At 50.1% G+C, this 22,157-nt stretch overlaps 1 protein-coding gene across 2 annotated transcripts in view; it reads right to left on the bottom strand.

The window, feature by feature from the left end:
- Positions 1 to 4,397: 4,397 nt before the first annotated feature.
- The window catches only part of SREBF2 (sterol regulatory element binding transcription factor 2), a 37,747-nt gene continuing 19,987 nt past the window's right edge, over positions 4,398 to 22,157 (bottom strand). For both annotated transcript variants that reach the window (XM_077830885.1, XM_077830894.1), the window contains exons 10-19: positions 20,449 to 20,722; positions 18,740 to 18,909; positions 17,055 to 17,223; positions 16,311 to 16,437; positions 14,278 to 14,387; positions 13,104 to 13,236; positions 11,872 to 12,040; positions 9,839 to 10,024; positions 8,448 to 8,559; positions 4,398 to 7,568 (exon numbers count right to left, since the gene is read on the bottom strand). In XM_077830885.1, coding sequence (XP_077687011.1) covers positions 7,348 to 7,568; positions 8,448 to 8,559; positions 9,839 to 10,024; positions 11,872 to 12,040; positions 13,104 to 13,236; positions 14,278 to 14,387; positions 16,311 to 16,437; positions 17,055 to 17,223; positions 18,740 to 18,909; positions 20,449 to 20,722 — 1,671 coding nt within the window. In that variant the 3' untranslated portion in view covers positions 4,398 to 7,347. The remainder of the gene's footprint in view (positions 7,569 to 8,447; positions 8,560 to 9,838; positions 10,025 to 11,871; positions 12,041 to 13,103; positions 13,237 to 14,277; positions 14,388 to 16,310; positions 16,438 to 17,054; positions 17,224 to 18,739; positions 18,910 to 20,448; positions 20,723 to 22,157) is intronic.

Here is a 22,157-nt window from a genome sequence, read left to right as displayed (position 1 = left end):
ACACTGTCAAGTTAGGCCTGAATAAAGACTGCAAGTGGATGAGCCATTACAAGAACTAAAAACCTAATTTCCCCATGCTAATTTGCCCCTACTGTTACTCACACCTTCTTAACTGTTTGAAATGAGCCACCCTGATTACAACTACAAAAGTGATATTTCATCCTGTTGATTATAGCCCACTTTAACTGATTTGTCTCCACCCCCCACTGGGTAAGGCAACTCCCATCTTTTCATATATCACCCTACTATATTTTCCACTCCATGCATCTGATGAAATGGGTTTTAGCCCATGAAAGCTTATGCCCAAATAAATTTGTTAGTCTATAAGGTGCCACAAGTACGCCTTGTTTTTACCTTTTGAATGGGGAGAATGAAATACCTGGCCAGGCCAACACATTCCTCACCACCTAGTTCTATGGCAACTTCTGTTCACACCTTCCAGTGTTGATTGTCACCTTGGGAGAGACAATTAGCCCACAAGGCCACCGCTGCCTCCTTGTCCTAGCAAAGGCCTCTATAGCGAAAGCCTCTACATTGCCTTCTGCCACTAGGCCCAGCTTCAAGACCTGCACATTGGGGCACGCTTCAGAGCCGCAAAGGGAAGTACTCTGGCCAAGGGCATGAGGACAATCACCCAGCCTAAGGTGGTGGCAGCTGGTCAAGGGGCGAGGAAGAGAGAAAAGCGGACAGGCAGCAGGCTGGCCTCCTGTCTTTTTTCCTTTTGTTACAATTTTAACTGTGACAGTAATGGGGAGACTTGAGAAATAGCTGTGGTCATAGGAGAGGTCGGCAGCCACCCTGAGAGCAGAGAAAGGAGCAGTTCCCCCTCAGCTGCTGTGTCACCTGGCAGCTGCCCAAGATCGTGTAGCGGTCAGTAGTCTGCATTGTGGCCACAGCAACTTGCCTTTGAATGCAAGTTGCAACTTTGCTTTTTGGTGGGGGATCTCCTGACGCACTCCCAGTGGCTCAGCCTGATTGCGTCCATTTGCAAAGAGAGCCAGCAGCTGGTGCCTAGTTTCCGCTTGGTAGAGGAACGTCACTGAGGTAAGTCCATCAGAAAAAGAGTAACGGGGATGAGTAACAGGAAGTTTCGCTGGGTGCCAACAACCGGAAGCAGCGTATTCCATCCTGGAAAGGGCTGAGTTTGGAAAGTCCAGCAACTGTGTGTTGAAGGGAAGATTGTTTGGGCCTGAGAAGCTGCGGCCCTCAAGAGGGGCTTCTAAAGCCAAAGGGGACTTGGGTAAGTTTGTGAGGGTGTGAATATGAGGAGCATCTGAAGTGTGGAACAGGGAGGGTAGAAAGAAAGGGTTGTCAGAGGAGAAGGTGCTGAGCAGCCTGTGGGTGAGAGAGAGGTCCCAGGCAGGTGTGGTGAGAGGAGCTGCCTAGCCCCCACTGGCAGCCTACTGAGAGGCTTTTCCCTGCAGTGGCTTGGGGTCTGGGGAGGGGAGGCACAGCAAGGCCGCTGCTGGCCCAGGACTCCTCTGGCCCTCGGGGGGGCGGAGGGGGGGAACACGACTCAGGCCTCCGGCCAGCGCTGACCTCCTCTGACCAAGGAGGGAAGTCGCTCAGGACTCGTGGCCCCAGCTGCAGGAGAGGGGCAGGGGTCTTGGGGCTGCAGCTGCAGGGGTGGGCAGAAGCGGAAGAGCCAGCTGCTAGCCTCCCCTAAGGGAAGTTCCACCTGCTCCCACATGGCCTTCCTTCCTGTAGCATACCATTATTTACTTTTAGCAAGAAACCTGACTTAGATTGATTATTTGGTCTCTTGAATATATTTCATAGCAAACCAAAGCAAAGTCTGGCAACTAACTATACAATTTATCAGCATCCGTGTAGGTGAGGGAAGGCTTTGCCTGGGGCTTAAGTTACTAGCAAACGCTTTTGGGATGATTACTCATAGCTAAGTGTAAGTAGCAAAATATTTGTTAAAGCAATCCAGATTACTGGTGTTAGGAAAGAGATGAGCAGCCCTGGTCCTGCCTTGCAGCTGAGAGATTTCAGAGAGGAAGTCCTGAGTTACAAAGCAAGGCCTAGGCTGGAGATCATGTCACCAGAGAAGAGCCTGTGGAGAGCAAACGCTAATTGTTTCTGGGCCTGGCTGCAGTTCAGAAACACACCTTTAGTGTGGAGCTTGTCCCACCACCCACACAGCACCAGGGCAACTGACGTCAGGCCCAACTCAGGTAAACTCCTGACTGAGCTAGAGCTGGTTTCTGAAGGACAGAGGCACATGGACAGGCTGCACCTGAGGTATGTACACATCGAATCAGTCACCAGCTGCTGTAAAGCTGCAGAGCTAGCAAAGGACTCTAAAGATCCAACCCAAGCTTTCATCCAAAACCGAGATGAGCACCTTCTTTGATGTTTGAACAACAAAGTGTGAGCTACTGTCCTAACGGCCCTCCCTCACCGACCCCCCACCGCCTCATTTTCCATTTGCACAGATCCTGAGAGGCCCCACCGCTTGGTGAAATAAGGTTCACGAGGGAGAGGAAACGCTGTAGTATCTGCATGTACCAGGGTACAACTATACTATGAGGGTTATGCCACTACCTACTCAGGGAAAGGGCAGCAGGTGCACCATGTTAAGATTGATTGACAAGGGAACTCAGTCAAACATCACATAATGGGCAACTCCAGTCAGCTGCTCATAACTGGTCAAATCTCCCAGCCAGACAAGGGTTAGAGAAGCAATTTCCCAGCAGGTTCTGGAACAGCTAGTTTAAAGCACCCAAGAGCAGAGGTTACTCTTGAGTGAATTGGTTTACACACAATAGCAGACCCACGGAGGAATAGTGACCACAAAGGCCCACACCCTCAAAAACATTCAGGCTCCTGGCTTTCATTGATTTCACTGGAAGTTAGGAAACTAAATTCCTTTGTGAATCTGGGCCTATTTAATTAAGTGCAACACTCTTAGGGAAGGAATTAGACAAACCATAGCACAGATACAGCTTTAGAAGTTTTTGGTTTTTTTTAAATGAGGAAGCTAGTCAAAGACAAAAAAAGGAAATTAAGACGCCTAGGGTCTGAATAGAGGCTAGGTCAGCAACTCTAACCAAGTCACAGAAGTTAGGCATACCCCTAAACAAACAAGGAAGTAGGAAGGCAAGGAGAATAAAACCAGTATGGCTAAATGGCAAGCTTCAAGAGGTTATTTGAGTCAAACAAGCATCTTTCAGAAAATGGAAATCCATCCCAAGTGAAGCCAATAACGAAACAATGGCAGGTAAAATGGGAATCAGGTGGGTTACAAGAGAATTTTGAAGAATAACCAAGGACATTTTTCTCATTTTAAAGTGTGTGACACGTGTGTGTCTGAAGCAGGAAGCCTGGGGATCAATCTGCTTGACTCCCAAAACAAAGGGAGAAATGGAGAGTAAAGCATTCCGTTGTATCAGTCCTCATCACTTACAGGAGATGGGGGAGATGTCTATCCAAAACTGCTCTTCACGTGGTTAAGATGAAGCACTGTCAGAACAAGATATCCAAGGAGAAGCTGGAACAATGACTAGATTCAAGACCACCAATTCATAAGCTCCAGAGGATACACACTGTATTTAAAGGTTTTTAAGACTGAAGTAGCTGAGTGCAAACAAAAATATCCACTTGTTAAGATCAGCTACTATAGCAAATGCTGTGCCTATCTTAAGCACTGAGGTGATCCTAGGAGTTTCAGACCACCAAGACAACTGGTTGAAAGCTATAATTACAAGTAAAATGAAGACAGATTTACGTGATGGGACAAGCCAGTAGGGCTTTTGAAAATGAAAGTCCAGCCCTCATCAACTAGGATTCTTTGAGCATGTGGACAAAATAGTGGATAAAGGAGAAGGCATTGTTCTAATTTGGATTTTTAAAAGCTTTTAGTCAGAAGCCCTTCACAAGGGTTATAAAAGAAACTAAGAGATCAAATAAAGAGCAGAAATAACAGGGGCTAAGCAAAAGTTTCCCCTATGAGCATGTTAATTCATAATTGTCCATTACAGGGTTTTACACCTATCCCTGAAGCATTTGATGATGACCACTGGCAGAGACAGGATCCTGGACTAGACAGACCACTAGTGCAATCTGGTGCACTGTACTGGCAGGTTCCACAAGAAACAGGAACCCCAAACTATCAAGAAATGCTGCTCTTGCTTTCATTCCTGGTGTGGTGAGCAGTAGGAAGTCCTTCCTGGCAAGATTGCCAGCCTAGTTTAGCAGACAACATGTCTAGAGAAGTACTGGGGCTTGTAGATACTTCTATGAAGTGACTCCCCTTTAAGAACTTTGGTGGTTTGGCCATTTCTAGTCCAGCCCCTTTCACTGCTGAGTTTAAAAGCTATTCAGTCTTACCACTGCCCAAAGGCAGTATGGATTGTGGCAGAGGCTATTAATAAATACACCATACACAGGGGCCAGGTGGTACCATCGGTCTTTATTAGGCAACAGTCGCTCTCTAGCACTGGGACAGGGTACATAACTGGGCACCTCTCAAAGAGGGCACAAATGGTTCCCTAGAGCCATCACCAGCTATATCTTTTACAGCGAAGTGTCCCACTCCTAATATCAGTTGGATAAATAGACAGTTTTTCACATCATCCATAAACTCCCCCCCCCAAAAAAAATATTACAGTATACACGGAAAAAGATGAGGGGATACAGACTGCCAGTCCATAAATAACAGCACACAAACAGGCACAGAGAGGAACCTGACACCCGAAGAAGTGCCACAGGTGTAAAGAATGAATATCATGCACGGACCATTTGCACAAGGGCGGCCTGCACTGAGCCTTAAGCTATCAGTACTGCCCTCAACATCTTCTCGGGGTCCATCCCAACTCCCCTAGCTAATGCTCCAGCACTGTGTTCTGTTCACCTTCAGATGAAGTGACCAGGGGAGGAGGAGGTTCATCACTTCCCATGAATGCTCAGTCTCTCTGACTGACTCTACTGGACAAACAGGGATGGGTGTGGAACTCCTCCCCTCCCTAGTACACTACTGTTGCCATTGCAGACCGGTCAGTGGAGGTTTGAATGACATGGAGGATGCCATGGGCAGATACATTCCGACAAGATTAAAAAGCTTGGGGCTTTAGATCAGGAAGCCTTTATGGGAGTTGTTTGTTTGGAAACCAGGGTCTTAGTTTCATCCTGCCTTGGAGGGGTGGGTGGGCATTAGCCTCTCCACAAACAAGCAGTATGTCTGTCCCATCTGACAAGCCAAGAAGCTGTGGTGCTGAGCCATAAAAAACAGCATCTGTTCTTGGGCCAAACTACCAGGGTACGTGTATCACCACGTGATTGTACTCATGTGGGTTTAACGCAGAAGCAGCCAACACAATCTGCATTAGAACATCTCTCGTACACAGAGATATCAGGAGCCAGAAACCAGAGGTAAGAAAACCACTCCTGAGTGTCCCACTTAGCATGGGCTGCTGACGCCAATGTGAAGCAGGAGTTCTAAGTGAAGCCTTTGAATGCATCCACCCACACGCCGGGAAGAAACAAAGGACATTTTCATTTGAGAAAATTATGACTCTTCCATTAAATGCCCCCCAAAAGGAGTGAGAGAGATGCGGAGGCAGGGGGGGGAGGCATTTCACTGCAGCCTCCAGAATGCCCTGCAGTTCAATAATGGTGAGTATGGAACCACTGTGAACATGTGGTTTGATGGCAGGCAGAATTACGTCAGTAAGATTTACATCTTAGCAAAGCTGTGGTGGACAATATTCCCACGGGTGTTTACTTCTGTGGCATTTGAAAAACCTTCGCCAGGAACATGCTGCAAAACAGAGGCAGAAGGTCCCACGTGTATTGTAAAAGCCTTTTCTTTGCAGTAACTGAAGCTCCAACAGCAGTTGCTGCAGAAAACCGAATAAATCTAGACAAAATCTAACAAAAATGTGAGTTCTGCTTCTACAGTGAGACACCATTCTGGGTAACAAAGAGCAACAGGCCCTGCTCGGGATAGGATTGTACCCAGTACCAGTGTAGTTCTAGCTATCCACATACACACAGCACACGCACACGGAGAGAAGCAGCAATGCGTTCCATATCGCAGGTGTGAACAGGAATGATTTCACACAGTCTTTGGATAGAGGTAATGTGAGCGGCGGAGCAAAAGGGAAAACTGGGTCACTCCCCTACCCTACCCCACCCTCTCTCAAAGTCACAGGACTGGGCATTAGTACACCGAAGATCCAGCCAGCTCCAGGATCCTCCAAACCATGGCAGACACCAGGTTTATGTAAGCTCCCTCCCCGGGGGCACATCCTGCCATTCAGACTCAGACTGAGGGGTGTGCAGGTGAAGACACACAAAGGGGCCTGGAGCGGGGGGGAACCACCGGATCTAGGATTTTGAGTAATGAAGTATCAAACCTTCTCTTTTTTAAAACCCATTTTAATCTGTGCCAACAAAGAGGGCCCAGCAGGGACCGTTCTCTCCCTTCGCCTCAGCCCAGGTCTCTGCACATCCTAGGTCACTCACCACATGAGCAGCCCAGAAAAAGGCACCCTTGTGCCCTCAATATGGATGCTGCTGATTTACACTAGAACTTCGCCACCAACAGAGGCAGCTCTGTGACCAGAGGGGGGAGAGGCACACGGGGCGGGGAGTGTGGAGAAGAGAAATCTACTGAAACCGTTCCCTACATTTTGTAAAGACACAGACAGCGCTATAAAAAACTGTATAAAAACCACAGGGAGATTCCTGGGTGGGGTGGGCTGGCCCCCAAGCACCACCCCTCCTGAAGAGCTCCCCACACGCACCGAGTCTATAGAAAAAGGCTCCCATAAAAACAGCTTAGTGAGTCCCGCCTTGAAGAGAGTGCTAGTACTCTCCCCTCCCCATTTCCAGCCAGCCCGGAGCAGCCAGCCTGCAGGTAGAGAGTTGCCTGAGATGCTGGTTTTGCCTTGTGTGGGGCGGGGAGGGGGGGTGGCTCCCCTACCCACCCCCGGGGGGTCTGGCAGAGGAGGGAGGGGAGAGCAGCCCCCGGAACACAGGCCCACCCAGCACCAGGAAATGGCACTTTTCTGTCCTCAGGGCTTGCTGACCCCTCCTCCTGAACCGGCATTGCGTCTCTTACCCCAGTGAGGGGCAAGGGAGCGGGGAAGCTGCTAGCAGCCGCTGGCCTGGTTACACAGACTAGAACAGCACCAGCCAGATTCCAGTCCTGCCAGCAGGCCTAAACACAGCCAATGGCTAGGAGAGCTAACCCTGGGCTAGTCCAGAGCCCTCTCTGGCCCAAGTGATTCCACTTGCATGGCCCTAATCTAGAACGGTCTGCTCTAAAGAGGGAGGATAATGGGGGGAGAGTCCAGTCTGACGGCTCACAAGGCTAGCTTTGGCCACACGGCCCCTGGGCTAGGAGGCGGCGATAGCGGTGCCCCCACTCAGTTTGACAATCATTTGCTGGCAGTCGTTGCAGGAGCGCTTGTCCCCCACTTTCTCCAAAGTGCGGGCTGCTTCTGCCAGCAGGACCGCTCGCTGGCCCGGGGACGAGAGGAAGGAGAGGGGAAGGTGGCGGCAGGCCAGGAGAATCGCCGTGGCTCGCTCTCTCTGTCCTGGCAGAATGTCCAGCTCACCTGTGCAGGAGAAGAAAAAACACTGCAACCAAGCCTTGCATAGCTCTAGCCCACCATAAAACACAGCCTTCTCCGGGCTGGCTGAACAGCCGTGGAGGTCAATACACCACGCCCGAGTATGACAGGATGAAACCTTCGGGGAGTTATTTTAAGGCAGCAAGGTGAGGTGGCCCAAGCTGCAGTTTGGCCAGGATTGCAGTGGTAACACCCTAATCCCAGGGAAAACACTGACTGGATCTATAACCAGGGGCCAGGCCCTCTGTTCCAAATTTAACTTGTGCCAGTATTCGTGACCTCGGCTGTTCACTGTGACCTGAGCAGACATTTGCTTATTAAAAGGATTTTTTTTTTTTTTTTTTAAGCGGATGGCTTTTCTTTAGGAGATCAGCACTTTAAACTTTACCCTGATCTGTGAATTCTCTGCTTCCTAAGAGCAGCTCATTAGGGTAGTTCACTCCCCTTAAATTCAGCTTAATGATGGTTTTTAAAAAACGTTTTAAGGTTTGCCCTGTAACCCGAAGTCCCCAGGACTGGTTTCTGTTGCTAGAATATAGGAGTCTCCAGTGAGATGCCATCTTCTGCTGCAGGTCTGTGTAGGGATCCCAGGCTCTGCTGGGATCTATTTTCCTGAACCAGAGCGCCAAAGCCCCACAAAACCCCAGCAGCTCAGCTATGGACTTCAGGAAGATCTAACATATCCTGCACCCTGCCTCCAACTCCTGCATCGTTCAGCAAGGTCACTGCCAACACACACCATGCTGGGCAGCTCAGTTCCAGACACTAAGCCTTGCCAAATAACCCCCTGCTTGCCGAAGAGCCCACAGCACAAACGAATGCTACAGATCCCCCTCCCAACAGGGAGCCTGTGCCCACGCTGACCTTGTTTGCCGCTCTGAGCGGTGCATCGCCTCAAGCTGTGCTCCAGCAGCTGGTGGGTGCGGGTGGGGCTGGCGCCTGCCATCAAACGCACAGTAGCCTCATGCAGGAACACCTGGGGGGAATAGAGCAGAAGGCAACAATGGGCAGCCTCACGCTGGGACGATCCTACATCCATACTGCCACAACATGGGAGACCGCTCCCAGCTCACAAGCAGGGATACTGTTTCCCCTCCCGCCTCGCCTCTGGAGCTCCCTACTGAGTGGTCCCAAAACGGGGGCAAGAACGGAGTGAGAAGCAAAGCTGTTACATTGCCAGGGTACAGGAGGACAAGGAAGCGGCTGGGTGGAAGAGGGTGGCAGGAGCACATCAGCAACACAGGAACCACGGCAGAAAATGGAAGAGGTGTGGCCCCAGCCCTAGATTTCCTTATCCCATAGAATAGGTCTGATGCCCCAGGAACAGAGTTGGCCATGAGAACCAGGATAGTGGGGTTAGCTGTTTAACACACGCTGTTTACACACATTTAGAACTTGAGTGGGTAAAGCTCTGCAGGTTAAACCATAAGGAGTAACCCTGCACAGACAGGGACATGGAGTGGAAAGAGAGGGAGGACCCCGGATGAGACACGAGGGTTTGCCCCATACTTCTCAGCCACTGTTTAGGGCACGGTGAACGGAGTCCCACACTGCACAGACTCTTCCCCCACCCGACTCCCCAGTGCCCCAGCCTAAGCAGGAAGATCACAGGGATTAGGTATGAAAGAAACCCCAGGCCTTCACCTCCATCCCTTCCACAAGGCACACACATCTCCTCAGGACATTACAGGACTGTGTTCACAGGATGCTCCCTGGTGCTTTGGCCAATCAGTGAAAAGCATCCAAATGACGGAACCCAAGTCCTCCATTTATCCACAGAGCAGGTGCAGCATGGACAGACAGGGCAAGGTTCCCTGCCCTACCCCCGGCCAACGGGCCTCAATCCTAACCTGCAGTCACCTCTAGGGATAGGAGGGGCAGTCTTTCATTGGCAATCGCAGCAGTCTATATCACAAAGGAGGCCAATTAACTAATACAGACACCCGCCCACTGGGAACACGACTGATACTGCCAGCTCCCCACCCAGATGTCGGAGGGAGAGGCTCTCACTCACTAAGTGCCTGGGGAGAGACTGAATGCTGTTGGAGATTGTAAGAACTCCATGCACTGTCTCCAGCCCCTGGGCCATTCTGTCCTATTCTGCACTTCAGATTTACAAACTCAAGTGACGAAGCTTCTTTGGGGCGACTATTTGAAAGTGTATTGCTGTGCAGAGCAGGCTGAAAATGAACAGTGCTTGCTCTGTGGGACTGAGGGGAAGGCAAATGGGAATCAGAAAAGAGGCAGGACTTTACCTTGCGATAAGCGGGCCTGAAGCCATGGGCCAGTTTGCGCAAGCTGCTGAGGTCTCGCTGGAAACCCGTCAGCTCAGAGGCCGAGGCATGGTAGGTCTCACCCAGGGCCTGGCTGGAGTTCGCCTGCTTCTGCCACAGCATGGTGCGGAGCGAGAGCAGTAAGTCACAAGTCAGCAGCTGGATCATCTGCAAGGAGCCCCCCAAGAGAGGACAGAGAAGGTAAGAAACCCAAAGGCGGCCCACTGCAGAGTGGCCAGCATTATCCATGGCTGGGAGCAGCAGTGCCCTCTAGCAGCAGGCAGGCAGAGTGACCAGCCCACCTGAGCAGAACCACTTTGCTGTGCCTAGAGTTATTTTGAAGGGGAATTTAGTGCTGCAGGTGCGCCCAATCAATGGCTCTGGGGACCAAAGTCTGCTCCCTTCATCTCAGAACAGGGACGGTGGGGCAGGCCCTGCCAAGAAGGGACCATTTCTAAAGGGTGAGTGCTGCTGACGTGGGGTTATGGCTCTGAGATGTGGTGCCGGCTCAGCAGGAAGTGGCCGGAGAGCTCCAAACACACTGGAGACCAGCCACCAAAAATCCAAAACAACCTTCAGTCAATACCAAGCTGAGCTGGATTCAAACCACCAGCCTCAAGGCAAAAGGCTGCACATTTGACCAGTCACCTGGAGCCATCCTGCCCCAGAGAGCTAGTTACCCCCAAGGCAGGCTTGGGTAACCCGAGACCCTTAAAGCTAAAGGCTGCAGGACAGTATGCCTAAAGCAAGCAAACACTTGGTGCACCCTCCTTCAGCACACCACAGCCTGCTCCGTATTGTTACATTAAACCACAGAAAGGAAATGTTGATGAGCACATTTGGCTTGAGCCATTAACCAAATGAAAAAGAAGTGTCTTCCACAGCCGCACAGTGACAGGCAGACCCACCTGGAGATGGCTATGGCAGAGCCACCAACCCCACCTCAGAGCTCCATGGTGTCACCCAGGGCGACCCCACCCTTAAACACACACTCTAGGTACACACCAAGAGGCACTTCCAAATGGAATCAGCAGCACCACAGTCTTCCTTGGCGGTCTTCCCATCCAAGTACTGACCAGGCCCCAGCTTACTGAGATCTACCAAGATCCCCACCGGAGGTACAAAGCTACAGGCCACAGACAGCTGTACCACATGCAGAAAAGGGAGGCCTTGTCCCCACTCAAGCTCCCCGAATCCCACCCGTTGCTGCTCCCAGGCAGGGGGATGGGGTGTTAGCCTAGCCATCCTTCGGAGAGCCTACCTGGGTTGCAGAAATGGAGAGTGCCTCTGTACTGCACTGCAGAAACATTGCACAAGTACTGCCCGAACATGCAATGCAACTACAATGCACTACAGCTGCCCCCCAGGAAAACAGAGCGGGCCAGAGCTCAGCATCCCACATGTCCTGCAGGGAAGCTCGAGCTTTGTGGTGCTCTGAAAAGTAAAGATACGAGAGATGCACCGATGCAGAGAAATGGCTTAGTACAGTCTTACTCCTGTTGAGGAGAGGAGCTGACAGTTCAAATGATGTCAAGTGCCCCAAGCCAGACCAGAGTGGATGTAAGCAGTCCCTACTTTACACAGTTATCAGTGACCTCCCCCACAGCAGACCAGAGATGGGGGCTGCTACGGGAACAACTTAATACGGAGAAGTGACTAAGGGAACAAGGAAGGGGTGGCAACAGGCAAGATGACACAGCCAAGCACCAAGCTGTGACCACATGCCCCCAGAACAACAGAGAGCCACCTCCACACCAAGCAGGAGGGGAGGGAAGCTGGATGAGGAGTCCATCTCTCCCCCCTTCTTCAGCCATAAGCATGGGGTACTGGGTGGAGGGAAATCTGCCCCCTTCTGCTCTGCTCCAGGCTGGAGAGGAAGCGTGACGCACCTTGAACTCCTCCACAAGGGGAGACCAGAGCAACGTTCCAGCCTTAGTGAACACTACATGGTAGTTCCACGCAGGAATCAGAAAGGAAGCACAAGCTAGCAGAGGGCACCCTCCCTGGACCCTTACATTGTTGAGGCCAGTGTTAGACACACCACTGCTCATGTTAAGGCTGTTCCACAGGTGGCTGCTGGCCCGCTCGCAGTGACCGAAGGAGCTCTGCTGCCCATCTGCCTTCCCCGACAGAGAGGCCTGCATGGCTTTGCATACATGGAAGATCGCTTTCACCAGGGCGTTCCTGAAAGACAGAGACAGGGCAACACTTTCAAACAGTGTGTGTCCAGGCCTTTCCAGCAGCTGTTCTAAAGCACCTTCCAGTTCTAATCAAACAAGACTTTGGCCTCCAGGGACCTTTACTGAACTGACCTTAAGTCCTAAGGGAAAGGAGTTCAGTGGTCTCAGTCTTCTCCCCACCCCAATCGGTTCAGATCACAAAAGGCACCACATAGTCCGACATAAGAGGGCTGCCAACCCGGAGAAGCGGCAGGCTGGTATAGAAACACATGCAGCACTGGCATGGGGGGCGGCCATCACAAAGCCTGTGTCTGTACATGTGATAGCAGCTCTAGGACCACTAAGGGCTTGTCTACACTTACAGCAGAGCAGCTGGGCTGCTGTAGCACTTAGCGAAGACACTATTGACACTGACAGGACAGCTTCTCCCATCGGCGTAGGTGATCCACCTCCCTGAGATGCGGTACCTATGTCGACGGGAGAAGCTCTCCATAGCACTGTCTACACCTGAGCAACGTAGTTATACCAACATACATTTGTAGTGTAGACCAAGCCTGAGTTTCTATATATAGGAGCCTACATGCAGCTGGACGAAGGAGCTTTCATCAGTGATGGGCACTGCTGCTGCTTTCAGTGTTATTAGGAAAGGTTTACATGCTTTCCCCTCACACAGGACATCAGCCTAGGGAACTCGGAGAGAAAGGCCCCAGATGAGGATAACGTTCACCCATAATTTTGTTTAGATAGCAAGTACGGGGCGTTACATTCCCACGGGACTTTCCCCAACCCACTGCCCGGAGATCTGTAACACAGGCGCTGATCAACATGACAACACACACTCCTACATGTTGGATGTTTCCACATCATGCCATTACATCAGCAGGCACTGAAGCAATCTCACAGCATGACACTGCAACCACCTTCTGTTGCAAGCACTAATAGGTTTAGCCCACAGGACAAGTGTCAACATGTGCCTGCCCCACAGAACATCTGCTTTCAATCGGGCCATTGATATATTCATTTCTAGAAAGATTTGGTGGTTTGAAGAAGGTAAAAGGCCCACGCACTCTGACATCTCCAGAGATTTGGGCATGCGCTCCACTTCTGTGAAACGTGACCTCACGCCTGCATCGTCCCCTCTGAGCCAACTGATTGCCATGCCGATTGCCGCTGACCACCATCTGCACACCAAATCAGGGCCTGTGGAAACAGTAAGACAACACTGCAGGCAGGGAAAGCACAAAAAGCGGTGCCAAGATCAGACAAGCAAAAGGATAATGCTTAATATTTCTAGTGCCTTCCACCTTGATGAATCCAGAAGAGCTTTAGGAAATGCATGGACAGAAATTCTTTCACCCAGCACTGAAATGCAGCTGTCTCTAGAACGAAATACTGCAACTTCGACGGCACACAGCAATGCTACACATCAGGCTAGGACAAGAAGTGAAGAACACTGTACTCACTCAAAACTGCAAGGGGAATTTTAGGCCTTCAGAACATAGTCAGCCTAGCCAGACTCTCTCCCTTACTCGAATGAAGGGGGCCATGGGCTCTTCAGATGATAAGCTGTCAAGATCTCGGTTTTCCTCTCTCATCCAAAGAGCAGCTTCTCCAGCAGCACATAGAATGCTCATGCACTGGTTCCCGCTGACTGAGAGGAGTTTATTGAGTCACCTAACCTTGCCTTGAAGGTCTCCCATCCAAGTACAGACCAGACCCAACTTTGTTAGGGTAAGGGTGTTTGCTTCCACTAGCCTGACCTATTTCCAGCTTCAGTAACTATCGTTAGCCAATCCTATTCCTGGGGGGCAAGAGGCTTTCCCCTTGTGAGACCAGAGAGTCCTGCCCACTGCACTTCTGTCTGTGTGTTGCACCCCCTTGCCCAGTGTCCGCCTGCTCTGACAGCTGGAAGCTCTCTAGGGCAGGAGTGCTCCAACCGGTGTTTGGAAAGTGCCTAACACATTTTGGGCATTGCTGCAACATAAACAACCACCACAATCCACTCCGTCCACCTGAAGTTACCAGTGGTGTTTCTATTCCATGGAGCTTTCTTCACGTCCTGTCCTGAACTGCCGTACGTGGTATGCTGCTGAATAGCTCTGTACCACCTCAGAAGGGGCTGCACATCAGCAGAGGCTGATTCCCCTGTAGTTAGTAAACCCCCAAGATGAAGCGTGCTTCAGAAACTGGGCTATCATTCAGAGTCCCAGAGATGGAGAGGCTTTGAACCACAACACTCACCCAGGGCCAACTTCAGGACCGAACTGCTATTGAAAGGTGGAGTCCCGCTTCCCATGGAGTCCACAAAGGAGTTGACTAATTTCAGGTACTCCAAAGCACTAGAGAATTCGCTGGAAGCAGAGGCAAGACAAAGACATTCACTAGGCAGCAAGGCACGAGATGCCACATTTACAGCGTGTCACAATATAATCTGGATGAGTCGCATTTATAAGCGCCACCGACCCACTAGGTTAGTGAGTTAGGGGACAGGTACAAGAGTTCAAGCTCTGAGTAGCGCTGCTTTACTACAAGCAACCTTCCCAGGCCTGGAAGAATATGACTGGGTCAAGAGGAAGCCCTGCTGGGTATGTCTACACTGCAACTGGGCAAGTGCCTCCCCACACGGGTAAACAGACTCATGCTAGCTCGAGCAGTGTGGACATCGCAGCTCCAGGGGAGACTGAGGCTAGCCACCCGAGCTCAGACCCAAGGGTTGCACGGGCTTGGATTCAGGTGGCTAACCTGAGTGTTCACCGGCTCTGCATCCGCCACACTTCTTTTTAGTGCACTAGCTCAAGTGAAGCTACCTTGTGTCTGTCTACCCATGCTGAGATGCACCCTCCCAGCCGCAGTGTAGATGGATCCTCAGTCCCCAGGGGGCAGCGTTAGCTAGTGCTTCACTGTCAGCATAATCAGGGCCAGGAGTACACTCGGTACCAGCCCCAAGGTCACAACAAACATGTTCTACCTGCTCTTTTAGTCTGTTGATAGGTGGGAAAACACAAACTGTAAAACAGGCTATTTATTATGGGAAGGACTAGTTGGAACGAACAGAGGAGAATTAGTGTGTGTAACAAGTGACGTTTATGGGAAAGCGAACATTCGCTCTAACATTTTAATTAGCACTTTAAATTTTACAGATGCTGTCTGGAAGCTGCCAACCTTCTCTCCAGTATCTGACACCTGCTGACATTAGGTGTGACAATATCACGAGTCCTTTATAGGCTCCTTTCCATGCGTAGCTTCCAAGACAATCTGAACTACATTTCAGCAAGTCACAAAAGCTATCAAATGTTCTCAACCTTGACCAAAGACAACAGCACATGTTGTACTTATCCAGTTCCTTTGTGTCTGTCAGAGGATTTTGGGATGCTGTCCATGGAAAATTTATTAGTGTTAAAGATATCCCTGCCAATTAGAGACCTAGGGCTACCTTCTCACAGCAATCCACGCACAGTGTAGAACACCTTGCAACCTTTCCACCACATTAACAATAGCAGTGGCTTGTCATACATCGATTTCAATGAGCTGGATCAAGTTGTTTGTCACCCACTGGGACTATACCAGTACTTAGATGTACAAACAAAAATGTAACTAAACCTGCACTATAATAAAAACTATACTTTTTCCTAACTGATCGGGGGGTGGGGAGGGGAGAAGTGCAGTGTCCTTTTGGCTCTCACTCCTCTTTTGTGGGGGGCAGATCACTACACAACTTCAGAGATTTATGAGAGACAATTAGGACTGGTCTAGGACAAGGCATGACCATAGTTCAGTCCCAAACTAGACATGGCTTGGAGTATAAAAAGCAGTTCTTTCCTTTCCCTCCATTTCACTCAGATATGGAGACAGAGACCAACAAAGACTGCAGCCGAAGCCTGCTCTGCCCCTCACACATCTATATATCTTGGTTTGGTTTACACTGCTGGTAAATGCAAGCTAACATTTTGTATTTAGCTATCAAGATACTGACAAGCAAATGTTAGGCATGGAGCCAGTGTATGTCACCAGGTCTCCCCCCCACCAAGTGCCTGGGCCCAAAATGGTTACACTTGAATTTGAAGGAGAAATCTTAGCTGTGGTGGGGGAAAGCTGGGCAGGTCCTGAGTTCAAACCCCGCTGATGATCACAGTGGCCCCTATCAGTTTGATTGAAAAGATGTAAGTTAGTCATTGGCCTCAGAGCTCCTAGTAAATTATGAATGCAGCCCTTGATGCCTCAGAGTATTGGGTCCCCCTTATCTAGACAGTAATAATCTATGCATTGAAACTTACCAGGGCTCCGGCTCCTCCTCCTCCTGTCCCACAGCCCCTTTCCTGGCCTGAGGCTTCACAAGGGAATCCACAGCTCTCTCCAACAGATTCTCACAGAATGCCTGGTGAACCTGGGCTATGGGATCAGCTGGAAAGAAGAGAACAAGAGTCTTGCTCTTCTCTTATTCACAAACCCAAGCATCTCCAGACACAATAAGACCAGCTGGAGGAGGGAAGCAGACTCCAAGACAGAAACAGCAGGAGCCAGCAAGAGGGATGTTCTTGAGGGACTGGTGCAGGGAACTAAAAGATACCAAAAACTTTTGACATATTCAAAGTAACCCTCCATACCTCCGTTGATTTGTTCATTATTAGTGATCTAGCTCTGCACAGCCAGCCCACAGATCCCAATCAGAAATGCCACTTCACCCGTGCAAAAGAATGGGTAGGATACTGTTCTAAAGAGAAAAGACCATGGTTTTACCCCTCTTAGTCACTCAGCCCCACACCTTGAGGGAATGCTGCTCTGTTATGTGATTGGAGGATAGAGGCGGGACTATGTGTAGAAACAGCACACAACAGGAAACGAAGGGATTAAACTTCGCGTGTGTGTGGGGGGGGGGGGGGCGGGATTTTGCAGGAATTAGAGAATCTTCTGGGATCAGGTACTGCAAGCTGTCCCAGATATTGGAGTGTAGAAAAGAATCCCTGTGCAAGAGGTTGGAAGGTCATGCATTAGAGGGTGTCAGACACAGTGGTGCTTACCTGGGTTCCTCGGGGCACAGTATAGACTCTCCTTTGTAGCAGATTTCACAGTCCAGCTCCGTTCCACAAAAAACCTCTGTCCCAGTGGGTGACACAGCCAGCGCAGGGAGTCGGGAATGGCGCTCCGCTCTGAGCTACACAGGCTCTGGGCCTTATTTAAGAAATAACCCTGGGAAGAAAGGAGAATGGTGCCAAGAAGAGGGAGACACACATGCAAACATCATGCATATGACTCAGTGACAGTAAGCAGGGGCAAGGTTCATTACAGGCCAGCTCAAAGTAATTCCAATTAAGTCGAATTGTTGGGCACCACTGTGAGAATCAGGGTCAGACATACCATGGGGAAAATAGAAGGGTCTAAACTCCAACGAACAAGCAATTGAATCAGCTGACTGTATACAGTATTACTGTACTATAAAAGCATACAGTAACATTTTATGAAAGCAGGTCACACTGGTGATTAATATCATTATGCAATGTGTATATTAACACTATGAAGAATTATGGATACTCGCTGATATTATGCTTTGAAGTCCATGACCAAACAAACAGAGAAATAGGTTAAATACCTGTCTCCAGTGTAATTTAAGTAGTGTGGAATCAAAACAATGGAAGCCCCATTGACATACAAATCAGCAGGGGGATGGGAAGTGCGCAGGAAGGGAAGAACAGCAGGAAGCCTTACCGGCTTTTGATAACAGAGACCATGAACATTGGGGGGGTGGGGCCGCAAAAAGGCATTTGAGTTATCCATCCCTTGGGAATCAAAGGTCTTGAAAACACAGAACATTGGATCCTTCAAGCAAAGGGGTTGAAGTCTTTGGGAATTGAGTTTAGGTGAGAAACCTGCTTAGGTAAGGATCATAACTTGCTGCATTTAAGTTTTAGTCTTAGAAGCGTATTTTTACTTTTGTTTGCTTGTAACCCTCTCTCTCTTTGTGCTGTATACTCGGTAACACTTAAACATGTGTCCTTTTGGTAAATAAACTTCAATTTACTTTCACTCTAACCCTTTCCAGTGCACTGACTGAAATAAGAGTGTTTGTCAAACCCCAGTTAAACTCATGAGCTGCAGTGTATTGTCTCGCTAAAGGAGCAACGAACTGAACTTCTGAGTGTGTTCAGTAAAGGGGGAGATGCCTCTGGGGAACTCAGGAGTTGGGGTTCACGGTTATCTGCAAGGCAAGGTTTGGACTGGCAGAGTCCTGAAGAGTCTGCTGGCAAGGCAGACAAGCTGGTGCATCAGGGAGCTGTCTCACAGCTTAGCTGTAGCAAAGCTCTCACTTGCTGAGGCTGAGAGGGGAACATAGTAACTCTCAGTTCTGGGAACCCCAGTAGATTGTCACAGGGAGACCGTTTTGGGGAAATTCGGGACTGGGAGAGTGTTGGGGTCACTCTGCAAAAAGTAACCGGGTGGTAGAAGACAGGGTGTGACCTGCATGCTTGTAGGCTGGCTGTTGTTTCAGGGCTGTGAGCCATAGCAGCATAGCATTGAAGGCACCCAGAGCAGCAAGGCAGGTGGTGACAACCCCTCACTGGTCTGGGTTGAACCCCAAAGCATCACAACCACCAACACCTAACTATGCCCCCTTTGGCTAAACAGCGACTGACTGGAGATACGCAGGCCTCCTCTGCTCAGAGCTCTGCTGGGAGGCCCTGTGGGGAGAACAGCGGGACTCACTCACCGCCAGGAAGCCCAGCTTGCCTCCGCAGCGGGTTTTCAGGCCGACAGCAGCAGTCAGGTGGATTTCTGCCATCATGCTGGGTGGGATCTTCTCCTCCGCACACTCAGCCAGATTCACAGCGCACAGGGCCATGTGCAAACCTGAGTAGGCCGAGCTGGATGGAAGTTTACCTGTGCCGGCAAGAGAGACGAATTCACCTCTCCTATACAGTCACCATGCAAAACCGATCCGAGTGCAACTAATACAATTACCATGCATCTCAAAGTCTGCACCGTACATGAACTGGACCATCTTGGCGGAAAAAGTCTATAGTGCCATAGGCATCATGACCCAGTGCTCTGTGTATGCTGCACACGTCATCACTGGACTAGCCAGCTTCCTTCGGGGCCCAGAACTGTACAGCTATTTGAACAGCATGATCAAGAAGGGTGGAGAATTGCTCAGGGTGGTCCAAGGTGGCCTAACTAGCATTAAGGGGATAAAATTGGCAAAGGGCAGCTTAGGCTACACATCAGGATGCATCAGTGGTTTGTTAGACCGTGAACTATTCTACCAAACGAAGTGGTGAAAGCTCCACTCATCACATAACGATCCCCAAAAGCTCGTCAGTGCGTACATACATGTAAACAGAGCTTCAGAAGCGTACCACACCTATTGGCTGATGCAAGCCTGAGAGTGTTGGTGGTGGTCTCTGCTAATCTACTCCTCCCCCCCAATCTCTGATTTTAGGTGGTTCTTCCAGTGATTAGCCTGGTACCAGCTTCCACTTCCCCTGCTTAAATGACATGAGTGAATTTGACCCTCACGGTCCCCGCTAGCAGCAGTGAACACTGACAAGTCTCAGGTCCGTTCTCAATCTGCTGCTGCATGGGAAAGCTCCGAGCAGCAGCAAAATGGCTCCAAGCCGTCTTTCAGCAGACGCCACGGCATCCGTCCCTGCTGTTCATGTCTGGAAGATTATCTCCACAGCCGTAAGGGCTAGAAACAATGTTTATAATTTCAATGAAAGCTTGGATTCTATAGCAGTTAATGGCAGCCACCTGGGAAAGCCTCTTGCTCCCCAGGGACAAGCTGATTTTTCAAGCCCAATGTACATGGATCACTTACCACGGAAACCTGCCAGGTGGACTACATCAGCTGTGTGACAGCATCCAGCAATGCCACCCGGCAGTTCAGTGGAGGAGAGTCAGAGAAACCCAAGGTTTTATTGAAAAAAACATTAATTTTAGGCTGGCATAACCAATCTGGAATATGCCCAGGGCACCTGCTAAGAGCTTACCCTTGCAAAATGTGCCACGGGGCATTCTGGAGCCCATCCATGGTACAATTACAACTGAGTAGGGCTATCGGGTTACTACGTGGTTAACCCCCCACCCAGTTCGACACACTTCCATTTTGTGGTGTAGACAGGCCCTTATAAGAGTGTTCCATCATGCCAACTAAAGCCCTGGAGGTGCCTTACAGATCACAGCACCCCAGAGGTGACACTATTGCCCCAGGAAAGGTGACGCTTACTGAGCTGTTCTTCTGAATGGCATTGTTCCCTTGTGACATTTCAAGTCAGTCTGTGTGTAACTTGTCCTTTGAGCTAGTAGCAGATTTGGGAAGAGCAGGACAAGGAGCCCTTCCAAGGACCCCATGAGAAGGGTAGCTACGAGCACCCTCACTCTGTCAGGGGAAGACAGTCCCACTTCAACCTCTGCCCTTACCTGTGATGTGGAGCTGATGGAGCTTGTGATATGCCAGAGCTGCATCCCGAGCACTGGTCTTGGCCTCATCCTCAAAGCCAGCAGCAGCCTCTCTTGCTCGCTGTTGCCGTGACGTCCTCTTCAGTAGCCAGCGAACCAGCCCCAGCTTCTGCAGACTGTAGCGGATCACGTTCCAGGACAAGCTGCAGGCCAAGTCCAAGCGGGACGCAGGCAGCGCTCGGCCCAGAACTGACAGGCAGATCTGCAGATTTGATGCAGCTGCTGCAAAATCCCCCTGCAAACGCAATGGTGAATGGTTAAACAGAGATCATTTAAGCTGGTGAACGGGGCTGCACTGACAGTCCTTGAGACCAGAGGGCTCTATTTGCCCCCAGAACACGTACAGTCTAAGCAGAGGCAGTGCAAACTTCTTCCATGCACCTCCACACCCATTTTCACCCCCTTCCCCTCCCAAGCCCTGAAGCTCCACCTCCAGGAACCAGGAGAGTTAAGTCTCCATGGCCCATGTAATCTGACAACTCTCAGTTGAGTGCCAGTGAAAACTCATGGCGATCGGGGGAAGTCCCGGACAACTGGAAAAAGGCTAATGTAGTGCCCATCTTTAAAAAAGGGAAGAAGGAGGATCCTGGGAACTACAGGCCAGTCAGCCTCACCTCAGTCCCTGGAAAAATCATGGAGCAGGTCCTCAAGGAATCAATTCTGAAGCACTTAGAGGAGAGGAAAGTGATCAGGAACAGTCAGCATGGATTCACCAAGGCTAAGTCATGCTGACTAATCTAATTGCCTTCTAAGACGAGATAACTGGCTGTGGATGAGGGGAAAGCGGTGAACGTGTTGTTCCTTGACTTTAGCAAAGCTTTTGACACAGTCTCCCAAAGTATTCTTGCCAGCAAGTTAAAGAAGTATGGGCTGAATGGATGCACTATAAGGTGGATAGAAAGTTGGCTAGATTGTCGGCCTCAACGGGTAGTCATCAATGGCTCATGTCTAGTTAGCAGCCAGTATCAAGTGGAGTGCCCCAAGGGTCGGTCCTGGGGGCGGTTTCGTTCAATATCTTCATAAATGATCTGGAGGATGGTGTGGATTGCACCCTCAGCAAGTTTGCAGATGACACTAAACTGGGAGGAGAGGTAGATACGCTGGAGGGTAGGGATAGGATACAGAGGGCCCTAGACAAATTAGAGGATTGGGCCAAAAGAAATCCGATGAGGTTCAACAAGGACAAGTTCAGAGTCCTGTACTTAGGACGGAAAAATCCCATGCACCGCTACAGACTAGGGACCGAATGGCTCGGCAGCAGTTCTGCAGAAAAGGACCTAGGGGTTACAGCGGACGAGAAGCTGGATATGAGTCAACAGTGTGCCCTTGTTGCCAAGAAGGGCAATGGTATTTTTGGCTGTATAAGTAGGGGCATTGCCAGCAGATCGAGGGACGTGAACGTTCCCCTCTATTCGACATTAGTGAGGCCTCATCTGGAGTACCGTGTCCAGTTTTGGGCCCCACACTACAAAAAGGATGTGGAAAAATTAGAAAGAGTCCAGCAGAGGGCAACAAAAATGATTAGGGGACTGGAACAAATGAGTTATGAGGAGAGGCTGAGGGAACTGGGATTGTTTAGTCTGCAGAAGAGAAGAATGAGGGGGGATTTGATAGCTGCTTTCAACTACCTGAAAGCGGGTTCCAAAGAGGATGGATGTAGATTGTTCTCA

Source organism: Eretmochelys imbricata, chromosome 1 (genome assembly GCF_965152235.1).
Source record: "Eretmochelys imbricata isolate rEreImb1 chromosome 1, rEreImb1.hap1, whole genome shotgun sequence".
Classification (NCBI taxonomy): Eukaryota; Metazoa; Chordata; order Testudines; family Cheloniidae; genus Eretmochelys; species Eretmochelys imbricata.
Note: the sequence above shows the minus strand (reverse complement) of the source record. Positions and strands in the feature narration are given on the sequence as shown.